The 18,349-nt window shown below is 41.4% G+C and overlaps 2 protein-coding genes across 2 annotated transcripts in view; one reads left to right on the forward strand and one right to left on the reverse strand.

Annotated features, from left to right (window-relative positions):
* Positions 1–3,069: 3,069 nt before the first annotated feature.
* LOC131973671 (gamma-crystallin M3-like) lies at positions 3,070–4,397 on the reverse strand. The gene is made up of 3 exons (XM_059335723.1): positions 4,365–4,397; positions 3,429–3,671; positions 3,070–3,348 (listed from the first exon to the last, which is right to left on the reverse strand). Exons 1-3 carry the CDS (start codon positions 4,395–4,397, stop codon positions 3,070–3,072), a joined length of 555 nt encoding a protein of 184 aa, XP_059191706.1.
* A 2,971-nt stretch (positions 4,398–7,368) lies between these two features.
* nup160 (nucleoporin 160) overlaps positions 7,369–18,349 on the forward strand; it is a 17,143-nt gene continuing 6,162 nt past the window's right edge. The window contains exons 1-22 of the mRNA XM_059335958.1: positions 7,369–7,492; positions 8,817–8,925; positions 9,026–9,236; positions 9,368–9,590; positions 9,946–10,136; positions 10,249–10,485; positions 10,681–10,778; positions 10,969–11,053; positions 11,322–11,390; positions 11,767–11,850; positions 12,060–12,230; positions 12,319–12,418; positions 13,059–13,224; positions 13,372–13,505; positions 13,593–13,753; positions 14,583–14,719; positions 15,166–15,236; positions 15,432–15,582; positions 16,039–16,108; positions 16,213–16,311; positions 17,343–17,462; positions 17,681–17,776. Coding sequence (XP_059191941.1) covers positions 7,402–7,492; positions 8,817–8,925; positions 9,026–9,236; positions 9,368–9,590; positions 9,946–10,136; positions 10,249–10,485; positions 10,681–10,778; positions 10,969–11,053; positions 11,322–11,390; positions 11,767–11,850; positions 12,060–12,230; positions 12,319–12,418; positions 13,059–13,224; positions 13,372–13,505; positions 13,593–13,753; positions 14,583–14,719; positions 15,166–15,236; positions 15,432–15,582; positions 16,039–16,108; positions 16,213–16,311; positions 17,343–17,462; positions 17,681–17,776 — 2,874 coding nt within the window. The 5' untranslated portion in view covers positions 7,369–7,401. The remainder of the gene's footprint in view (positions 7,493–8,816; positions 8,926–9,025; positions 9,237–9,367; positions 9,591–9,945; positions 10,137–10,248; positions 10,486–10,680; positions 10,779–10,968; positions 11,054–11,321; positions 11,391–11,766; positions 11,851–12,059; positions 12,231–12,318; positions 12,419–13,058; positions 13,225–13,371; positions 13,506–13,592; positions 13,754–14,582; positions 14,720–15,165; positions 15,237–15,431; positions 15,583–16,038; positions 16,109–16,212; positions 16,312–17,342; positions 17,463–17,680; positions 17,777–18,349) is intronic.

Below are 18,349 nucleotides of genomic sequence, written 5' to 3' on the forward strand. Positions count from 1 at the left end.
TTCTGTATAAAAATAATAGACAGGTTGCCGTGACGACTGTGGTCTGTGGACTTTTTGCTACCATTTTTTGAACCATTGACATCTTTTAGTCCAACTGAACTCTGAACAAGATGTTTATAAGACCAGGCTTGAAACAAATGATTGAGACTATTATGAGAATGTTTACTCGGGTCAGAATTTTTTTTCTCTTTTCTATACAATCAGACTTATTTCTGCAGCCAGTAGAGTCGCCCCCTGCTGGACGTCACACAGAACGCAGCTTTAAGACACTACACCGTTGGTGTTGTGTAATGGAAAACATAAATGTAACTATAGACCATTTATACAGTCTATGCTATAGACACATCTACTCATGAACTTGTGATGGGCAGATATATTATAAGATAGAAAAATACATAAATAATGTCTCTTTTATTTTAAATTCAATTCCCACACAGTGACGTCTCTTCTTCAGATTTGTTCTGTCTTTCACAGATTAACCTGGACATGGTTTGTCATTCATTCATTCATTCATCCATTCATTCATTCAGTCAGTCAGTCAGTCAGTCAGTCAGTCAGTCAGTCAGTCAGTCATTCATTCATTCATTCTTTTATTACTGCAGTGATATTATAGGCCTAAGGTTGAAAGCCTGGGAGACTGATTTGAGTCTTTCATTCACAGAAGGGGAGTGGAACAACATTTTTAAGAACTACACAGTCACCCATAAAGGCAAGGCAAGGCAAGTTTATTTGTATAGCACCTTTCATCAACAAGGCAATTCAAAGTGCTTTACACAAAACATTAAAAGCATTGGAAAGAGACATATACAATATTACATACAATTTTGAAATTCAAAAAAAGAAGATAAAATATTTAAAAAGCGGCATCTCCAAACGAGGACTGAAAGTCAGTGGCAAACAGAAGAAACTTCAGTCTTGGTTTTAAAGAGTTGAGAGTTACAGCAGATCTGCAGTTTTCTTGGGAGTTTGCTCCAGATATGTGGTGCATAAAAACTGAACGCTGCCTCTCCATGTTTAGTTCTGACCTTGGGAACACAGAGCAGACCTGTCCCAGATGATCTGAGAGTTCTGGGTGGTTCCTAGCTAAGCAGAAGATCAGAAATGTATTTCGGCCCTAAACCATTCAGTGCTTTATAGACCAACAATAGTATTTTGAAATCAATTCTTTGACAGACAGGAAGCCAATGTAAGGACCGTTGGAATAAAACTTTTTTTAACCTCTTTTCATGAAATTATTGTGACAGTGTGATTTATTCTTGACAGATAAAGTGTATATCTTCTCAAGAATGGAACGTTACTTTAGCTTTTTCCGGAGGCCGTAGCAGGCTCATATACTGCAGATACTGGTATCATATGAAACTAGAAGATCTAAGGATCTAAGAAATCTATAGGCACCATGTGCGTCAGGATAAAGAAAATAATAAAATTAGGCAATTTTTTGATGTTTCATGGTGATTTTCAAAGCGGCCATGTGACCACTGCCCTGACGTCATGCTATCTCAATGAAAATAGCTATAATATGCAATATTACATAGTTTTTCTCATGTAGTACAAATTTGCATATTTGAATATTTGTTCACACTGAGGTCCCTAAACAGGCTTTGAATTGCATAAACTGGGTATCACTGGACAGCTGAGACTCTTGTGCATTCAATGAGTTTGTATAAATTGAGCTGCTGTGACCTCTAGGATAATCACAGCCTCATGAAACTTTACAACCTTAAACTAGAGACCTAGAGCATTCAGAGGGTGTGCATCAAGAACAGAAGTGCTCATCATCAAATTGCTGAAAATACAGAGATCGCCAAAATTACCAAAGTTTTTGAACCCAAATCACAGCATGGATTTATATGGTTTTACAAAGGTCTTGATATATTGATGTATTATTATGGAGGTTTTTTCTGACCATTATTATCTATTCTTGATATGAATAAAATTCCATTATTCAGCATCAAATGTGTGCAACAAATGGTATCAACCCAAAAATTGCAGCAACAACTTATGGATATAGTTGAACATGGAAATGAACTTCAGATAGCATAATATTAATGTTATGAACCCTTATACACCTAAATAGGTTTAAGTAATTATTTATTTGAGTCATGTTTATTAGAGATTTTTGACCAGAACATCTTGATACTCAATGCTAATCTTCGGGTTCTCAGCTTTCAGATGATTTCCACCTCTTCTATGTGGCATTTATTGTTGACCTGACGAGGTTAATCAATCTCTTCCAAACATCACAATGAAAATGAAACCACAATTAACAAAGGATTGTGTCTGAAAACAACGTTATTCCAATTTTATGGGTGACCGTGTATAAGAAAACATCTTGTACAAGATTATTAGAACAAGATCAGTGCAGTTTCAAATAATCAATAGGGTTTTTCATATGCTGAGGTCCTGCCCAGTTGCACAAACATTTTGGTCAGTTATACATTAGAACAGGCATCAGCACACAGGAAAAAGGGAGTACTCAACAGATGCACACACAGATAACATTCAAAAAGACACATTCAAAGAGACACATTCATGGAGACAAATCATGGGTCATGGGCCCAGGAGAAGGCAGGCACTGACAAACAACATCCCATTTTGTCCCAGTCTATTTGTTTTTGGGGACCCTCTCCCATTAAAAGCCCTCCCTTTCGTATAGGTGGACTGGGTCCAAACATCCCTCATGTTGGGGGGAAAGCTTTTAGTCACAGATTGGAAGGTGTTACCAACCAGGTTATGGTTTTCTCAGTTGGGTACTGTGGTGACACACAAGGGCCTCTCTTTTAATCATCAACCAAGTTTAGAAATATTACGCCAAGTGATAAATTACATCTCCTTCCTTAAAGGACACTGAGACTTTTTTATATAGCGTACGGTCTCAAATCCCCATGATCCATCTTGATTGGTGACATGTGTTACTTAATTACCTTCACATCTATCAATGATTTATTTTCTTTACATGATTTGTCTGCCAACTTAATGATTCAGTTTCTATTTGAGCTATCCCATGTGTCATTTAATGTAAATGAACAGACAGTGAACGTGAATTAAAAGTCAGACTTTATTGTTTGATCAATTGCAGGAGTCGCTGATGCGCTTCATGCTCATGAACCTCATGTTGCTCATGCCCATGTTGGAGAAGTTCCTGTACTCTCCAGGCCTCATGTACATCATCCTGCCTCTGTAGTTGGGCTGCTCGTACATCAGCCAGTGTCCGTCCATCACGTGGCAGGACATGCAGTTGGACATGCGGTAACGGTCCATGACGTTGTCACAGTCGTCCATCAGCTCGTGACTCTGACCTCCGAAGTTCTCCCTCTCGTAGATCTTCATCCTGTAGGAGCCACGGTGCTGAAACACAACAACTGATAATCAGAGACCTGAACCCACTGTTGATATGGTTACTGAGCAATGAACGGTCGTGCGGTTACCATGGGGATGCTACGGCAGGACCTGATGCAGTCGCTCATTCCCATCATGCTCTGGTAGTCAGAGTACTCGCCCCTCCTCAGGAAGTACTGGTTGCCCATGAAGTTGGTGCGGTCGTAGACCATGAAGCAGCCTCTCTCCACCCTGCAGGAGTGGCACCTGCTCAGGTAGGAAGACATGTCGGCGCAGTCGCTGCTGCACTCATAGGAACGACCCTGGAAGTTCCTGTCCTCGTAGAAGACGACCTGATGCCCAGAGAGACAGAGACAGACAGAGAAAGACAGACAGACAGAGATAGAGAGAGAGTTGTTTAGATAAAGACCTAAAGTCTGACTGACTGATGCAATGTGAGCAGCTGTGAACCCGTCATCACACACTGTGTATTACAATTGCAGTAGAGGTAAAATAGATGTTTCTGTCATTTTATGTCATTCTTATCACCCTGATGTTTGTTCAAGAGTTAATTTCTCTGATTTCTGAGTCTTCATTGAGTGAAGATCACTCTCAGACAACAACAGGTAATAGGCTAGAATTCAATTAAAAAAACGTCACGTTATGTCTTGTATGATATAAAAGTCATAAAGTTAACTTCATTTCAAACTTTAAGTCTGTGACAGAATGTGAGCCAGGTGTCCTAACAGGAAGTCTGCAGTATGTGAATTCATCACAATTTAAATTATTTAATTATCCCTCATATACATTATTTGCATTTTTGTGATTTCTGTGGTGTCACAGACTCTATAAACAAAGTCAAAGATTAATTTAACTGAAAAGTATCAAATTTAAAAGATATATAAAATATGGAGGACATAACAAAATTGTTTCCAAAAAAATTATATTTTTACTGAATTGTTGCTGCTGTCAGGTGAAAGCCTCGGCCTGTGTTGTCATGTGGCGTCCTGTGTGGTGGTGGAGAAGTGATGCATGCTGGGACTTACCCTGCCCATCATGTTCATGTCGGTGGCGGACATGTTGCTGTGCTGTCGGCGTGCTGCTGCGTGCTGAAGGAGGATGACTGACCTTCACACCTGAGTGAGCTCACAGCTTTTATACACCTGAGCGCTGATCGCCGCTTTGTGTGTCAGAGAGCCGAGTCAGCACACACACATAAAGCCTCTTTGAAAGGGTTAACAAAGAGTGTATGAGTGGGTGGGTCTGTGTGTGTGACAGAGAGAGGCCTTCAGCTGCTGTTTTTAACCAACAACAGCTGCACTGTTAACCTGCTCAACACCAAACACATCATCATCAACAACAACAACAACACATCATCATCAACAACAACAACAACAACAACAACAACACAACAACAATCGACAAGAACAACATGACAAAACAACACATCTTCGACAACAACTTAGGCCTGTTCCAGAAAGCGGGTTTTCTGAAGACTCTGAGTAAGTTAACCCTGAAATGAGGGAAACTCTGTTAGTAACTGTTTTTTTTTAAGGACACATAACATTTTCAAATTGTGGGGGTATTTAGTAAGTAAGTAAGTAAGTAAGTAAACTTTATTTATATAGCACCTTTCACAGACAGAGGTCACAAAGTGCTTCACATAAAAATCATAAACATAACATAAAAATGTACATACAAGTTTTAAAAGACCAAAACAACAGCAATTAAACAACAAGTTAACCCTGAAATGAGGGAAACTCTGTTAGTAACTGTCTTTTTTAAGGACAAATAACATTTTCAAATTGTGGGGGTATTTAGTAAGTAAGTAAGTAAACTTTATTTACATAGCACCTTTCACAGACAGAGGTCACAAAGTGCTTCACATAAAAATCATAAACATAACATAAAAATGTACATACAAGTTTTAAAAGACCAAAACAACAGCAATTAAACAACCATCGCAGTCCCAAAACAACTAATCATAAGCCTGAACAAATAAAAATGTCTTCAGTTGGCTTCTAAAAGTGACAACTTACGTATTTTATGTCATACAACATGTGAACATCTCTGAAGCTTGTGTTAACCATAGACCTTATTAAAGACATCTAACCACCCATTCAAAATCCTCATTGAGTTTGAGAGGAAAGAGGGGGGTAAGGTGCCTTGCTCAAGGGCACGTCAGTCCTTCTTGACCTTTCAGTCCTGGGACTTGAACCAACAACTGTCCAGTTACAAGCCCCATCCCAAAACCTCTAGGCCACGGAACATTTTCAGTCCTACGCTACGTGAGGCTGATCATTCCTGAGTGTAAGATTTTATATGAGTTGCATCATTTAAATTTTCCCTGAAACATTTAATCTCATAAAAAATTGCCCGGTGTTCAACGGGCACCACAATCTTTTTTAGGATATTAAATGATGAATTCATGATTGTGATAGCCCATATACAAGGCAATACATAAATAAATAAATAAATAAATAAATAAGTTAATATAAATGCATTCCTGTGCCTCTGATCAGCAGTGATGGAATGTAACTATGTACATTTGCTCAAGTACTGTACTACTAATGTAACTTTATACTTCTACTCCACTACACTTAGAGGCAAATGTTGTAGTTTTAACTCCACTACATTTAGCTGACAGCTTTAGTTATTTTTCAGGTGGAGATTTAACATAAAAAACATGATAAATTTAAAGTGATTAGACGTTTCCTTAAAATTAAACCTCACATCAGTATATTAAGTAGTTAAAATAAGCCCTACCTTGAGAAAATTGAAATGCATTAAATAATAATTCAACATTATATTTGGAATATGTAGAATATAACACTGTTAGTTGGTCCATTCTGCATAACGAGTACTTTTACTTTTGATACTTTAAGTACATGCTGATGCTGATACTTTGTACTTTTACTTACGTAAGTTTTGAATGCAGGACTTTTATTTGTTGTGGAGTAATTTCACAGTTTGGTATTATTACTTTTACTAAAGTAGGAGATCTGAATACTTCTTCCACTGCTGAGCAGGACACAGTTTCATAGTATAAATACAGAATGCAGGTTGTTATTCATGTGCAGGTGTTTGTTGAACAGGTAACTGGCTTCAGAGAGAAAAAAAAAACTTTATTATTCGTGCATGGCTGTATCTGTGCAGACACAAACAACTGACTGACAGTTGATCCAGCTGTGATCTGCTGGGAGGGACTAAAAGTTGGAAAGAAACTTGGATGCAATTAAGAGGCATGGGACGAACATTAAGAGAAATTAGATGCACCTTGTTGGACGTTACAACGTTAAATTTTGTCACACTGTTAAAATAATCGCCCAAGTCATTTTTTGTAAAAAAAAAATTGTGTTGTTGCCTAAATCATCTCATGACGCCGGCCAGTAAAATCGCCTACATCCTCAGTTGATCAGATCATGTGATTTGACCCCTTTAAGATCATCACTTCTTTGACAATTTGCCACATTCATAGGCATCAGATAAGAACCCAGCCAGGAAGAGCTAGAGGGAGATTGTTTAGTTATCATTTTAGTTTATCAGTGTTTTATTGTTGACACTAATATTGGTAACACTTTACTCTAAGGTGTCTACATAAGAGTGACATGAGTGTGTCATAAACATTACATGGGATGTGTCATGAACATTAATGACACTTTGAAGTAACATTAATGCTCATGATACTTGTCATGTCATGTTTATGACACGCTCATGTCACTCTTATGTAGACACCTTCAAAATAAAGTGTTACCATAGTCACAAAGGCATGTTCAAAAAATTGCCTAAGTCATTTATTTCTCTTAAGTTACATAATTTACACATAGTGTAACAGTGTACATCCTTTTTAAGAGAAATGATCAACAATAAACATCATATGTTACGCTTTTGGTGAAGTTTTTTGTGTTTCCTGCAAAACTTGAAAAAAAATAGTTAGGTGATTATTTTAACAGTGTGACGATTTGTGCAGTGCGTAATGAAATATTATTCGGGTGTCCTGTGTCTTTAAATGTTTGAAAGAGAGCGCGCGGCCTGCCATCTCTCCGCTGACGTCAGAGAGCAGCACGCGGTGAAGAAGCCAACATGGCGGCAGTGTTGGAGCGCAGCTTCATAGAGATCTGCGGCTTCGAGAGAGAGACTTTGCAGCGCTTCAGAGAGCTGACAGTGGAGCTCGGTAACGTCCACAGTCGCTTACATTTACTGGATGTTATTTATCATGTGGTTGTAAACTCTGTGCCCGTAGCGCGGGACATGCTAACAACAGCTAGCACAACAGCTAACACACTGGCCCAGTAACGGTAACGGTGTTTCTAACGATCCTGCAGCCTTCAGCTAACGGTCGGTAACTATAGTCTATGCCGGTAAAAGAATCCCCTTTCAGCCGCGATATTCACGTATCTCTGATATTTCGCCTGCAATCTTAACGCACCAGGCGTAATGGGGGGACCAAGTGATGCCGGTTCTGTACCGCCTTTGGAGGTTCTCACCCATAGTTCAAAAACATGAACTTAGGTTTAATTGGTTACTCTAAGTTGCCCGTAGGAGTGAATGAGAGCGTGATTGACTGTCTTTATGTGTCAGCCCTGTGACAGTCTGGCGACCTGTCCAGGTGTACCCCGCCTCTCACCCAATGTCAGCTGGGATCGGCTTCAGTCCCCAGCGATCTGAGTGTGAATAAGTTGTTAAGGATTATGAATGAAGGAATGAATACGTGACATTTCATCAGAAACACGCCTCTCACTTGAGTCCGACTGTAACTGTTGTATAATAAAAATTACTGCAGTAAAAGTACTTATACAACATTTTAAAATACTGCTACAGTTCAGCATGTTACAGCAGTTAAAATACTTAAAATACAGTTGTAATATAACAGACATACCTGTGTACAGGTGTATAATAACTAGAGGTGTGAATCCCCAGAGGCCCCAAGATACGATTTTATTGCGATTTTAAGCATTTTGTGATCTGGTGAGTATTGCCATACAATATATTGCGTTTTAACTGCACTGTTTTGTAAATAAGAGAAAATTCTCAGTCTATTCATCTCACTTCAGTCTTTTTATTTCTCCACAATGAGAGTCAAACCCACCGACTGACCAACAAAGTATTCAGTCAATCTGAACTGAACTGATATCAAACATGTATGGATGACAACAACTGCATAATTTTCTCAAACTTTCCTCAACATCAAGCTTCACATCAAGCTTGGTGCCTATAGATTCCTTTGATTTTCTAGTTTCTTAAGATTCCATCCAGTATATTCCTAAATATAAGCCCACTACAGCCTCCGAGGGGGGGGGTTGAAAATGATGACGGTCCACGGGACATTGGATTGCTAAATATCAATACTTGGGCGGCATGAATCGATATAATATTCCCACACAAAATTTTGTGATCCTATGCTGTATTGATTCCCCCCCCACACACACACACACACATATAATAATAACAGTATTACATTTGTACAGTTGTATAATAACAGTGTTAAATATGTACAGATGTGACTGCTCTTCCTGGAGGTGTGAAGTTTCCGGACAGTGCTGGAGCGTTCCATTATGAAGAAAGCGGGAAGCTGCTGTCTGTAGTCAGTAACAGATTCATTCACTGGTCAGTGATGTCTAATAACAACGTAATGCTGTAATAACAGTTATAATATTTATTGTTTCTTTACTGTCAACATTCAAAACCTGTCTGACTGTCTGTGTAGGAGCACATCAGGTGACTCGGTGCAGCTGGTGGAGACGTCTCTGGACACCAACCTGCTGAACAATGCCGTCCGACTGCGTGTGTGTCACTGCAGCGTGCTGCCTGGAGGCGTCACCATCCAGGAGACGCTCAACAATGTCATCATCCTCATCTCCACCAATCAGAGCGTCCATAGGCTGGTGTTGCCCCACCCGTCACGCATGTACCGCAGCGTGAGTCAACAGCGTGATTTAACTTCACTCCTGCCGTTAATAACACGTCTTTGGCTGCTTTTTAAATAACTCCCTGTCCTCCTGTGGGTTCCCCTGTCTGTCTCTCTCCCTGTTTGGCTGTCTGTCCCCAGGAGCTGGTGACGGAGCTCCACATGCAGTCCATCTTTACTGATGTGGGGAAACTGAGCTTGGAGGACCCGTCTCACAGTGTCCTGATCCCCAGCTCAGTGGGACAGACGGGGAGTCCACACACGTCCACAGCGTGGCTCAGTCAGTCCGGAGAGGCTCACTATGCTCTGGCTTCACCTGCCGGAGGCATCATGGTACTGTCTCTGCCGCCGCACGACACACCAGGTAAAGACTCCTGAAGCACAGAGGGGTGATGGGAGTTGTAGTCCCCTCCTGGAGGGGCTGCAAGCCTCTGCTAACATTTGCTCAGCTTGTTTCTCTTATAACTCCAGATCTGTGTTATTTCACATTATTACACATTACTTAATTTCTGAACTTATTTGTTTTAGTTTCTTTATATGTATGGATTACTTGGGTTGTTAGCAACATCTAGTAAAAACTTCATGTCAATAGCATCTTTAGAAATATATTTACTGAGGAAAATGGTGATGTGTTAAATACTTATTTTACCCAAGTTAAAATGTGTGTGTGTGTGTGTGTGTGTGTGTGTGTGTGTGTGTGTGTGTGTGTGTGTGTGCAGGCAGCGTGGCCGTACTGGAGCTGAAGAGGAGCTCCATGATGCAGAGGCTGTCAGGCTGGATGCCCTCGGCCATGCGGGGGGAACAGAGTCCGGCTGACCTGGTCCTCAGTCTGGCTGTCAGAGAGCTGGAGGAGGACTGCTTCATCTTTGCTCTCTGTCAGGACCACAAGCTGCGCATGTGGTCCTTCAGGGTAGGGCTGCACAATGAATCGAATTTTAATCCAGATCGCGATTTTGGCTTCCCACAATCAAATTCACATGCTGCTGAGTTAAAGCCACGTTCATCTCTCTCTCTCCTCCCAGGAGCAGGCGTGTCTGCTGGAGACTGACATGTTGGAGTACATGCCGGCGTGCCGTGGCGTAAAACGCCTGTCGGGTCAGGGTCACCGCCTGAGGCTGGCGTTCTCCTCCACCACTGGCCTCTGTCTGTGTGTCTACCTCGCCGTCCCTCAGAGAGGACAGTTCACCGTCCTGCAGCTGGTGGCCACCGACAACAACCGCTACAGCCTCGACCACATCTCCTCACTGTTCACCACTCAGGTCAGCCCGGCTGTTATGTGACTTCCTGCTGCTATGTCCTGGTCTCTTTTGACCTGAAACCTCAACCTTTTTCTTTTTTTTTTACTTTGATAAGAATCAGATTTTATTTTGCTGTCTTTGTTTTTTGTAACCGAAATAAAGCATTCATTCAAAAAAAAGAAATGAGATACAACCTTTATGTCTGTGTGTGTACAGGAGACTCTGGTGGATTTCACTCTGACCTCCACAGACATCTGGGCCGTCTGGGTGGACGATTCAAACACTACCGTGGTCAAATACATCAACTTTGAGCAGTAAGTGTCACTTCTTGTTTGGTCTTTTGACTTCCTGTTGTCACTGTGGGCTGCAGTATGTGCAGGTGACAAATCTTCGTCCTGAGTGGTTCACAGTTGACCTGCATTACAGAGACAATTGGCTGACAACAGGAAGATAATTCCAGAATTTATATTGGTGTTAAAAATAATATTTGTGTGTGTGTGTCAGTAACACAGCAGGTCAGTGGAACCAGGTGTTTGTTCAGCCTCCACCTGAAGAAGAAGTCCATATCGGCGTGGACCAGGATCCCAGAGTAAGACCACTGTGACCTCTGAGGACAAATGCAATGATTAATAAATTGTATTGATACAGTTGAACCATTAATTACTTAATAACATAGACGTTTTCATATTATTATTACTATTTTTTCCATTATTTTAAACTTAATGGTAAATTAAATAACACATTATAATGATTATCATGATAAAATAGTCAAATATGTAAACTATCCAGGTAAGGGAGTGTGCTGTCACGGTAAGAGATCTCGAGGTCATTTAATACTTTGTTGTGTTTGCGAACAGGAGACGTACCTGGAGGTCCTCTTCTCTCCTCTACGCTTCACAGCTTCAGCCATCGTTAAAGCTCTACAGGTGAGCAACTACTTGTTGCAGGTGGAAAAACTACCTGTTGTGGTTGATCAACCACCTGTTTCGGGTAAGAAACTACCTGTTTCGGGTGAGAAACTACCTGTTTCGGGTGAGAAACTCCCGGTTGCTGGTGAGAAACTACCTGTTGCAAGTGGAAAAACTACCTGTTGCATTTGGAAAAACTACCCTTTGTGGGTGAAAACTACCTGATGAGAAACTACCCGTTACAGGTGCAAAACCTGTTACAGGCGAGAAATTTCCTGCACAGGCGAGAAACTGCCTGTTACAGATGAGAAACTACTAGTACAGGTGAGACTACCTGCTGTAGTTAAAGCTCTACCTGAACAGGTGATTGCAGCAGGTGCTCTGTGTGTTTCAGATCTTCCGGCGGGGCTCCGAGAGGATCACTGATGTGTCGTGGGAGAGTCTGAAGAAGGAGGTGACGGTGGCCGTGGAGAGCGAGGTGATTCAACAACAATTCACACAAACAAACAGATGTTCTTTAATTTCATTTTATTCTGGAAAATTATAAACTTTAACAGTGACTCACAGACAATAATCTCTTTTCCCCTGCCTATCTGTCCTCCTCCTGTCTGTCCATCCTCCTATCCTCCCCCTGTCCTCATGCTGTCCTCCTATCTTCCCATTGTCCTCCCGTCTGTCCTCCCACAGCTGCAGAGCAGTGTGACAGAGTTTGAGTTCTCTCAGGAGGAGTACCGGCAGCTGCAGGTGGAATTCTGGTCCAAGTTGTATGCATGCTGTCTCCAGTACCAGGAATCTTTGTCGCTGCCTCTGGGGCTGACTGTGAGCCCCCACACCGGCATGGCCTGTCTGCTCAAGAAGGTCCGTTAGTGATCCGTGATTGATCACAGCTGTGGAAACGGACAGCATGGAGTAAAAATAATGTTGTGTGTGTTTGTGTGTGTTTCAGGGCTTTGTGTCGTTCCTCCTGCCATGTTTTGCTGTGGATCACCTGTACCTGTCTTATGATGAGTACCTGTTCTCAGAGGAGGAGACACCCATCGCTGAAGGTAAGCACAACTGTAATCAGCTGGGTGATGGTGTTATAATGCCCTTAGAGCCTGAAGGGTGATTGTTGGTGTGAATTATTTCCTATCAGTGTGGAGAGGATGTTCAAGAGTGGAGAGGGCCTTTAAAAATATACTTAAAATCTAGTCCTCTATAAAAGATAATTAATTAAAATGTGCAACAGTAACTGATTTGTATGTTTGAGCTGGAACCAAACTAGTTTGCATTGCATGTTCCATCCTATATTCTAATCTAAATGGCCTAATATTCACTAATCATTATTTTATGTTTATATTTAGGTATATCAAACAAAACCCAACTAAAACAACTTTGCGTGTAAAATAAAACTGAATTTTGGCAAATTTGCAGCCTCAAGATAAAACTTCAGAGTAGATGTATCCATTACAAAGGCTAGGCTACACAAATATGAGCCACTCATTCTGGTGAAAGAAAATCACATCTCCATGCTTTGTCCTCTGCAAAACAGCATTTTCATATAGGCACATATCGGACAACATATACACTGATACCAATAAATTGTTGATAGGCGAACATCAGCCAATATAATTTGCCTACCGATCAATCGGTCGGGCGCTAGTTGTTACAAACCTGGAGATTAATGTTATATATGTGTTATAACAGACCCGGAGGTGGGCCGTGATGTGCTGCAGCTGGTCCAGTGTCTGCGGCTCATCAGTGATGCAGTTTCTGGAGCGATGGCGTACGAGATGGAGAAAGCTCTGGAACACCTTCAGTCCCCTGAAAGAGCAGCAGAACTCGTCCTGGAGAACCTGCTGTCCAACGACAAGTCAGTCGCCCCACACAATAATTAGTATTATAATAATAATATCAAATCATGTTCTTTTGTATTGTATTATATATATTATACCATCAACTTTATAAATGATATACCATATACGTTATACAAAGTATTTACCAGCGGTGTGTCCTGCAGTGATAACGTGGTCGAGGATATCCAGAACAAACTGCAGGACATCAGGAACCCGATGGCAGCCATGAATGTTCTGCTGAGGGAGATGGACCTGGAGACGGACTCCGAGGTCGGGGGAGATGGACCACTCGCACCTGGTAGGACATGGAGACTCAGTTTTATACTCACCTGTTTACAGTACATAAATAAATAACATGTTTACCTGTCCTGGCTCTGTCTTGTAGGTCAGAGTCTGAACGTGAGGATCAGCCTGTCTCAGCTGTATGGGAGCACCTCAGCCCTGTCCATCGTCTGTCAGGCCGTCTGTCACATGACCATGACCAGAGCGCTGTTCTGTCGAGACCTGCTGATCCTGCAGAAACTCTACCTGCGCTTCGGAGACAATGTAGGGACATGCACACACACACACACACACACACACACACACACACACACACACACACACACACACACACACACACACACAGGGACACAATTGCTGATTCCTAAAGTCAACAATGCTTCTTTGATAGGACAGGTCCTTGTGAGTCTGGTCCAACAGACGCAAGGCAGAACTCATTCCAGTCATTAGTAACGCGCAAATGGAACAGTCTGCAAGTTTGCAGGTGTGTGTCATTGCGTAATTACACAGGTCCTATGTTATTCAGCACTACAACTTTAAAACCAGTGCACAACATTGATTTGGTTTTTGTCATCAGTCCTCAAGTTTTTGTTGGAATGGAGGAAGAAATGCTCTTGTACAACCGGGGGGGGGGGGATATTATTAATAGCATACTGCGTCACTGGCCATTTTTTTAAAACTACCGAGACATCATTGTGCTCAAAGACTAATCTGCTGCTCCACAGTCCAGTCCAGTACTTGGCAGTAATGCACCTATATGCTGGTTAGCCAACAACCAAAAAACCCCAAAGAAGAAGAATGCGCGCAAAGCATTATGAGTGCACAAGGCACACAGTATACACAAGATGCATCCTTCACTGAAAGGATCCTTGACATCAGAACAGTCCTTTGGCAGTTGTGGATGACCTAGTTTACTTTAAATTCAGCCGTTTAAGGATCTTTCCTTGACTTTGGGAAACACACACACACACACACACACACACAGGGAGACACAGACACGGGAACACAGAGATACAGGGATCCTCACAAGGACAGGTTTTATTCAGAAACTGTGTGTATGTGTTGATATCTGTTGTGTGTGTTCCTCTCTCAGGTGTTTCTGGGTGGGGGTGCTCAGCTGCTGCAGCTCCAGCAGGACCTGATCCCTCGGAGCTCCGCCCTCCTCTCCTCCTATCACCTCCTCAAACACGTCAGCCAGAGCCTTGCCTCCTCCGTCCCCATGGACATCATGTGAGTACTCACTTGTAAAGATACACAACCACAGGTACAAAAACTATAAAATAATGAATGGTGCCACTGATTGAACCAAACTCAACTAAGAGAACCATACTTTTAAATGTAGTTTTCTTGTGGTCTTGCAGACAGACGTGACAAAGCAAGAATTTAGGCTTTTACCACATCAGCATCATGTTGTTATTTCAGCTTCCTTTTGATACTTTTATTGACATTAAATCACAGCAGTCATCCAGACACAGTTCCTGGAGGTGATGAAATTCCTCCAGATCATATTATTAATCCAGACATGATGAGTATCTGGGAGTAGAAGGAGGATTATTTCAGTTGTATACACTGCGAACTAACATAAATAAACATGTGATCCTGAGATGAGGCCACGCTTGTTTGGTATAAATGTAACCTCACAGGTGTACTAACCTCTGACCTTTGACCTCCTGCAGAGATGCTAACCTACAGCACCTCACAGTGTTGCAGCTGTCCGACTCTCCAGTCCTCTCCGCCAACAGATCAGGTCTGAGACACTGAACACACCTCATTTTCTGTTTCCTCTGAGTTAATTTATTGATAATTAACGACTGCTAACAATAGATACTTAAAGAATATAACCATAGTGCCTAAGGTGAATTCAGTGTTTATGGTGTAAAAATAAAGCCTGCCATGATGTTTGGTGTTAGTGAGGTAATAATAGTGCCCTCTCTCTCCGCAGTGTTGAGTCCTCAGACGGTGGTGGAGCTCTTCTATCAGACTGCAGCAAGGAAGATGATCATCTCTCAGATTTACTCTCAGCAGCAGAGTAACTCTCTGCTCAACTGGAGTCACATGATCTCCAATGTGGTCAACTTGCTCGCTCAGCTGCTGTATCCTTCAGTCAAATACTCAGTCAGATTGTAATGACACACTTACAGTCATGGAAAATTAATTATTAGACCATTGTTTTCTTCAATTTCTTCAGTTTAATGCCTGGTAAAACTAAAGGTAGATTTTTTTGGACAAATATAATAACAAAAATAGCTCATAAAAGCTTAATTTAAGAGCTGATATCTAGCCATTTTCCATGGTTTTCTTGATAATCACCAAAATCATTATTTTAAAAAAGATGGAAAATGGCTAGATATCAGCTCTTAAATTATTTTTTGTTTTCATTATATTTGTCCAGACAAATGTACCTTTAGTTGTACCAGGCATTAAAATGAACAAGAAAATGAAGAAAACAAGGGTGATCTAATAATTTTTTTTGATGACTGTATATTTTCCTATTCTGACACTTACTTTGTGTGTAGTGATTTGTTGTTGAATCTTAACTGATGTCCCAGTTGGCCCAGTAACCCTGGTTTCCAGTTCCCAGAGTGTCTGATGGCCAACTGTCAGTACACCCAGCTACAGGTTAGTCTTCATCACTATGACCTGACAGACAGTCTTACAGCTGTTTATTCTGTTTTTGACGGACCATCCCGGGTGTTTGTGTCTGTGTCTCTGTGTGCTGGCAGGAGTACGTGCGGCTGATTGGTCCCTGGTGTCAGGTGAACATCGGCTCCTGTCGCTTCATGCTGGGTCAGTGTTACCTGGCCAATGGGGAGGGTCAAAAGGTCAGTCCTCTCTCAATCCTGGATCAGCAACAGCAGGGGCTTCATGTATCAAAGATTGCTCAGCTTTCATACTGAAAGATGGGGAAGCCCCAAAACTAGAAAAGTACCTACGGAAATTTACTTCCACCTAGATCAAACTGCGCTCACGCCATATATTCAGTTTAGTAGAATTCAAAATTCTGTATTGATCCCCGGAGGGAAATTCAGTTTCTCTCAAGTTGCTCCAACAAGAATAGAAATACATAGAAGTAAATATCTATTTAAAGAGTCAAGTCAATTTCATTTATATAGCCCAAAATCACAAATCACAGATTTGCCTCAAAGGGCTTTACAGACTATACATGGTGCGACGCCCTGTGTCCTTAGACCCTCACATCGGCCGGGGAAAAACTCCTCAAAAAACCCCTTTAACAGGGGAAAAAGAAGTAGAAACCTGAGGGAGAGCGACAGAGGAGGGATCCCAGGACGGACAGACGTGCAATAGATGTCGTAAAGAGTAGAAATAGCAAAATTTAGCAAACTTAAACAGACTTAAAAATATACAGACTCGAGAAATATACAGACTTTAAAATACTATTATTGCACAAGTAAGCAGCAGTACACAGGTAAAATATAAAATGTAATAATAACAAAAAACATCTATCCCCCTCATATTTTGAACGGGTTATGGAGGGTTGAAAAACTCCAGTTTCCACCAGTGTTGGAGAGCTATAAACTGTTAACACAATGCCAGGTGTGTGTAGTTTTAGTTTAGATATGAAACACGTTTTGAATAGAGCATAAAAGACGAAAGTTGATGCTAGACACAAGTTTGCGGTGCTATTCTCACGACAGCTCGAGAGCTTGCGCATGCTCATGCCAAGTTCACTTTTCATACATGTGGCGTGTGGGACAAACAGCAAAAATAATGTTTTTGTGCATACGCACTGTTGATACATGAGGCCCCTGGATTCTGTTCACTCGTTTTGTTTCTGTTGTTGTTGTTGTTGTTGTGTTTCTGTTCACTTATGTTGTTGTTGTGTCATTTTCAGGCGTTGCAGTGTTTTCAGGAGGCAGCAACGGAGGTGGAGAAGGAAGAGTTCCTGATGAGACTGACGGGCACGGAGGAGGAGGAGGCCCCCTCCAGCCCCCGATTACAGTACTATAACAAGGTACACAGTACTACAACACAGGGTACACAGTACTACAATAAGGCACCATAAAGAAGTAATGTTCTCCTCTAAAAACATTTAGTGTGAGCGAAGGGGGAATGGCCATTATTAATAGTTTAAATGACTGATAGGTTGGGAAAGAAAGCTGCCTTTTAAATATATTTAATATATTTCCACACTTTTGTTTTTTGTGATTGTGTGTGTGTGTGTGTGCGCAGGTGCTGCGGCTGTTGGAGGATGTGGGTCTACCTGAGCTGGTCATCCAGTTGGCTTCTCTGGCCATAACGGAAGCTGTCACTGACGTCAATAGCCAGGTAACATTCAACACACAGGTAACATTCAGCACACAGGTAACATTCAGCACACAGGTAACATTCAGCACACAGGTAACATTCAACACACAGGTAACATTCAACACACAGGTAACATTCAGCACACAGGTAACATTCAGCACACAGGTAACATTCAGCACACAGGTAACATTCAACACACAGGTAACATTCAGCACACAGGTAACATTCAACACACAGGTAACACTCAGCACACAGGTAACATTCAACACACAGGTAACATTAAACACACAGGTAACATTAAACACACAGGTAACATTCAACACACAGGTTAACATTAAACACACAGGTTAACATTAAACACACAGGTTAACATTAAACACACAGGTTAACATTAAACACACAGGTTAACATTCAACACACAGGTAACATTCAACACACAGGTAACATTCAACACACAGGTAACACTCAACACACAGGTAGCATTCAACACACAGGTAGCATTCAACACACAGGTAACATTAAAACACACAGGTAGCATTCAACACACAGGTAACATTCAACACACAGGTTAACATTAAACACACAGGTAACATT

Source organism: Centropristis striata, chromosome 6, assembly GCF_030273125.1.
Source record: "Centropristis striata isolate RG_2023a ecotype Rhode Island chromosome 6, C.striata_1.0, whole genome shotgun sequence".
NCBI lineage: Eukaryota > Metazoa > Chordata > Actinopteri > Perciformes > Serranidae > Centropristis > Centropristis striata.

What these genes read in the sequence shown, in the direction of transcription:
- LOC131973671 (XM_059335723.1), bottom strand. Translation starts at nt 4,397, where the DNA reads ATGTCCGCCACCGACATGAACATGATGGGCAGG. An exon ending in ACATGAACATGATGGGCAGG is followed by an intron (nt 3,672 to 4,364) that starts GTAAGTCCCAGC and finishes TCTGGGCATCAG; the next exon opens with GTCGTCTTCTACGAGGACAG. An exon ending in CCTGCCGTAGCATCCCCATG is followed by an intron (nt 3,349 to 3,428) that starts GTAACCGCACGA and finishes GTTGTGTTTCAG; the next exon opens with CACCGTGGCTCCTACAGGAT.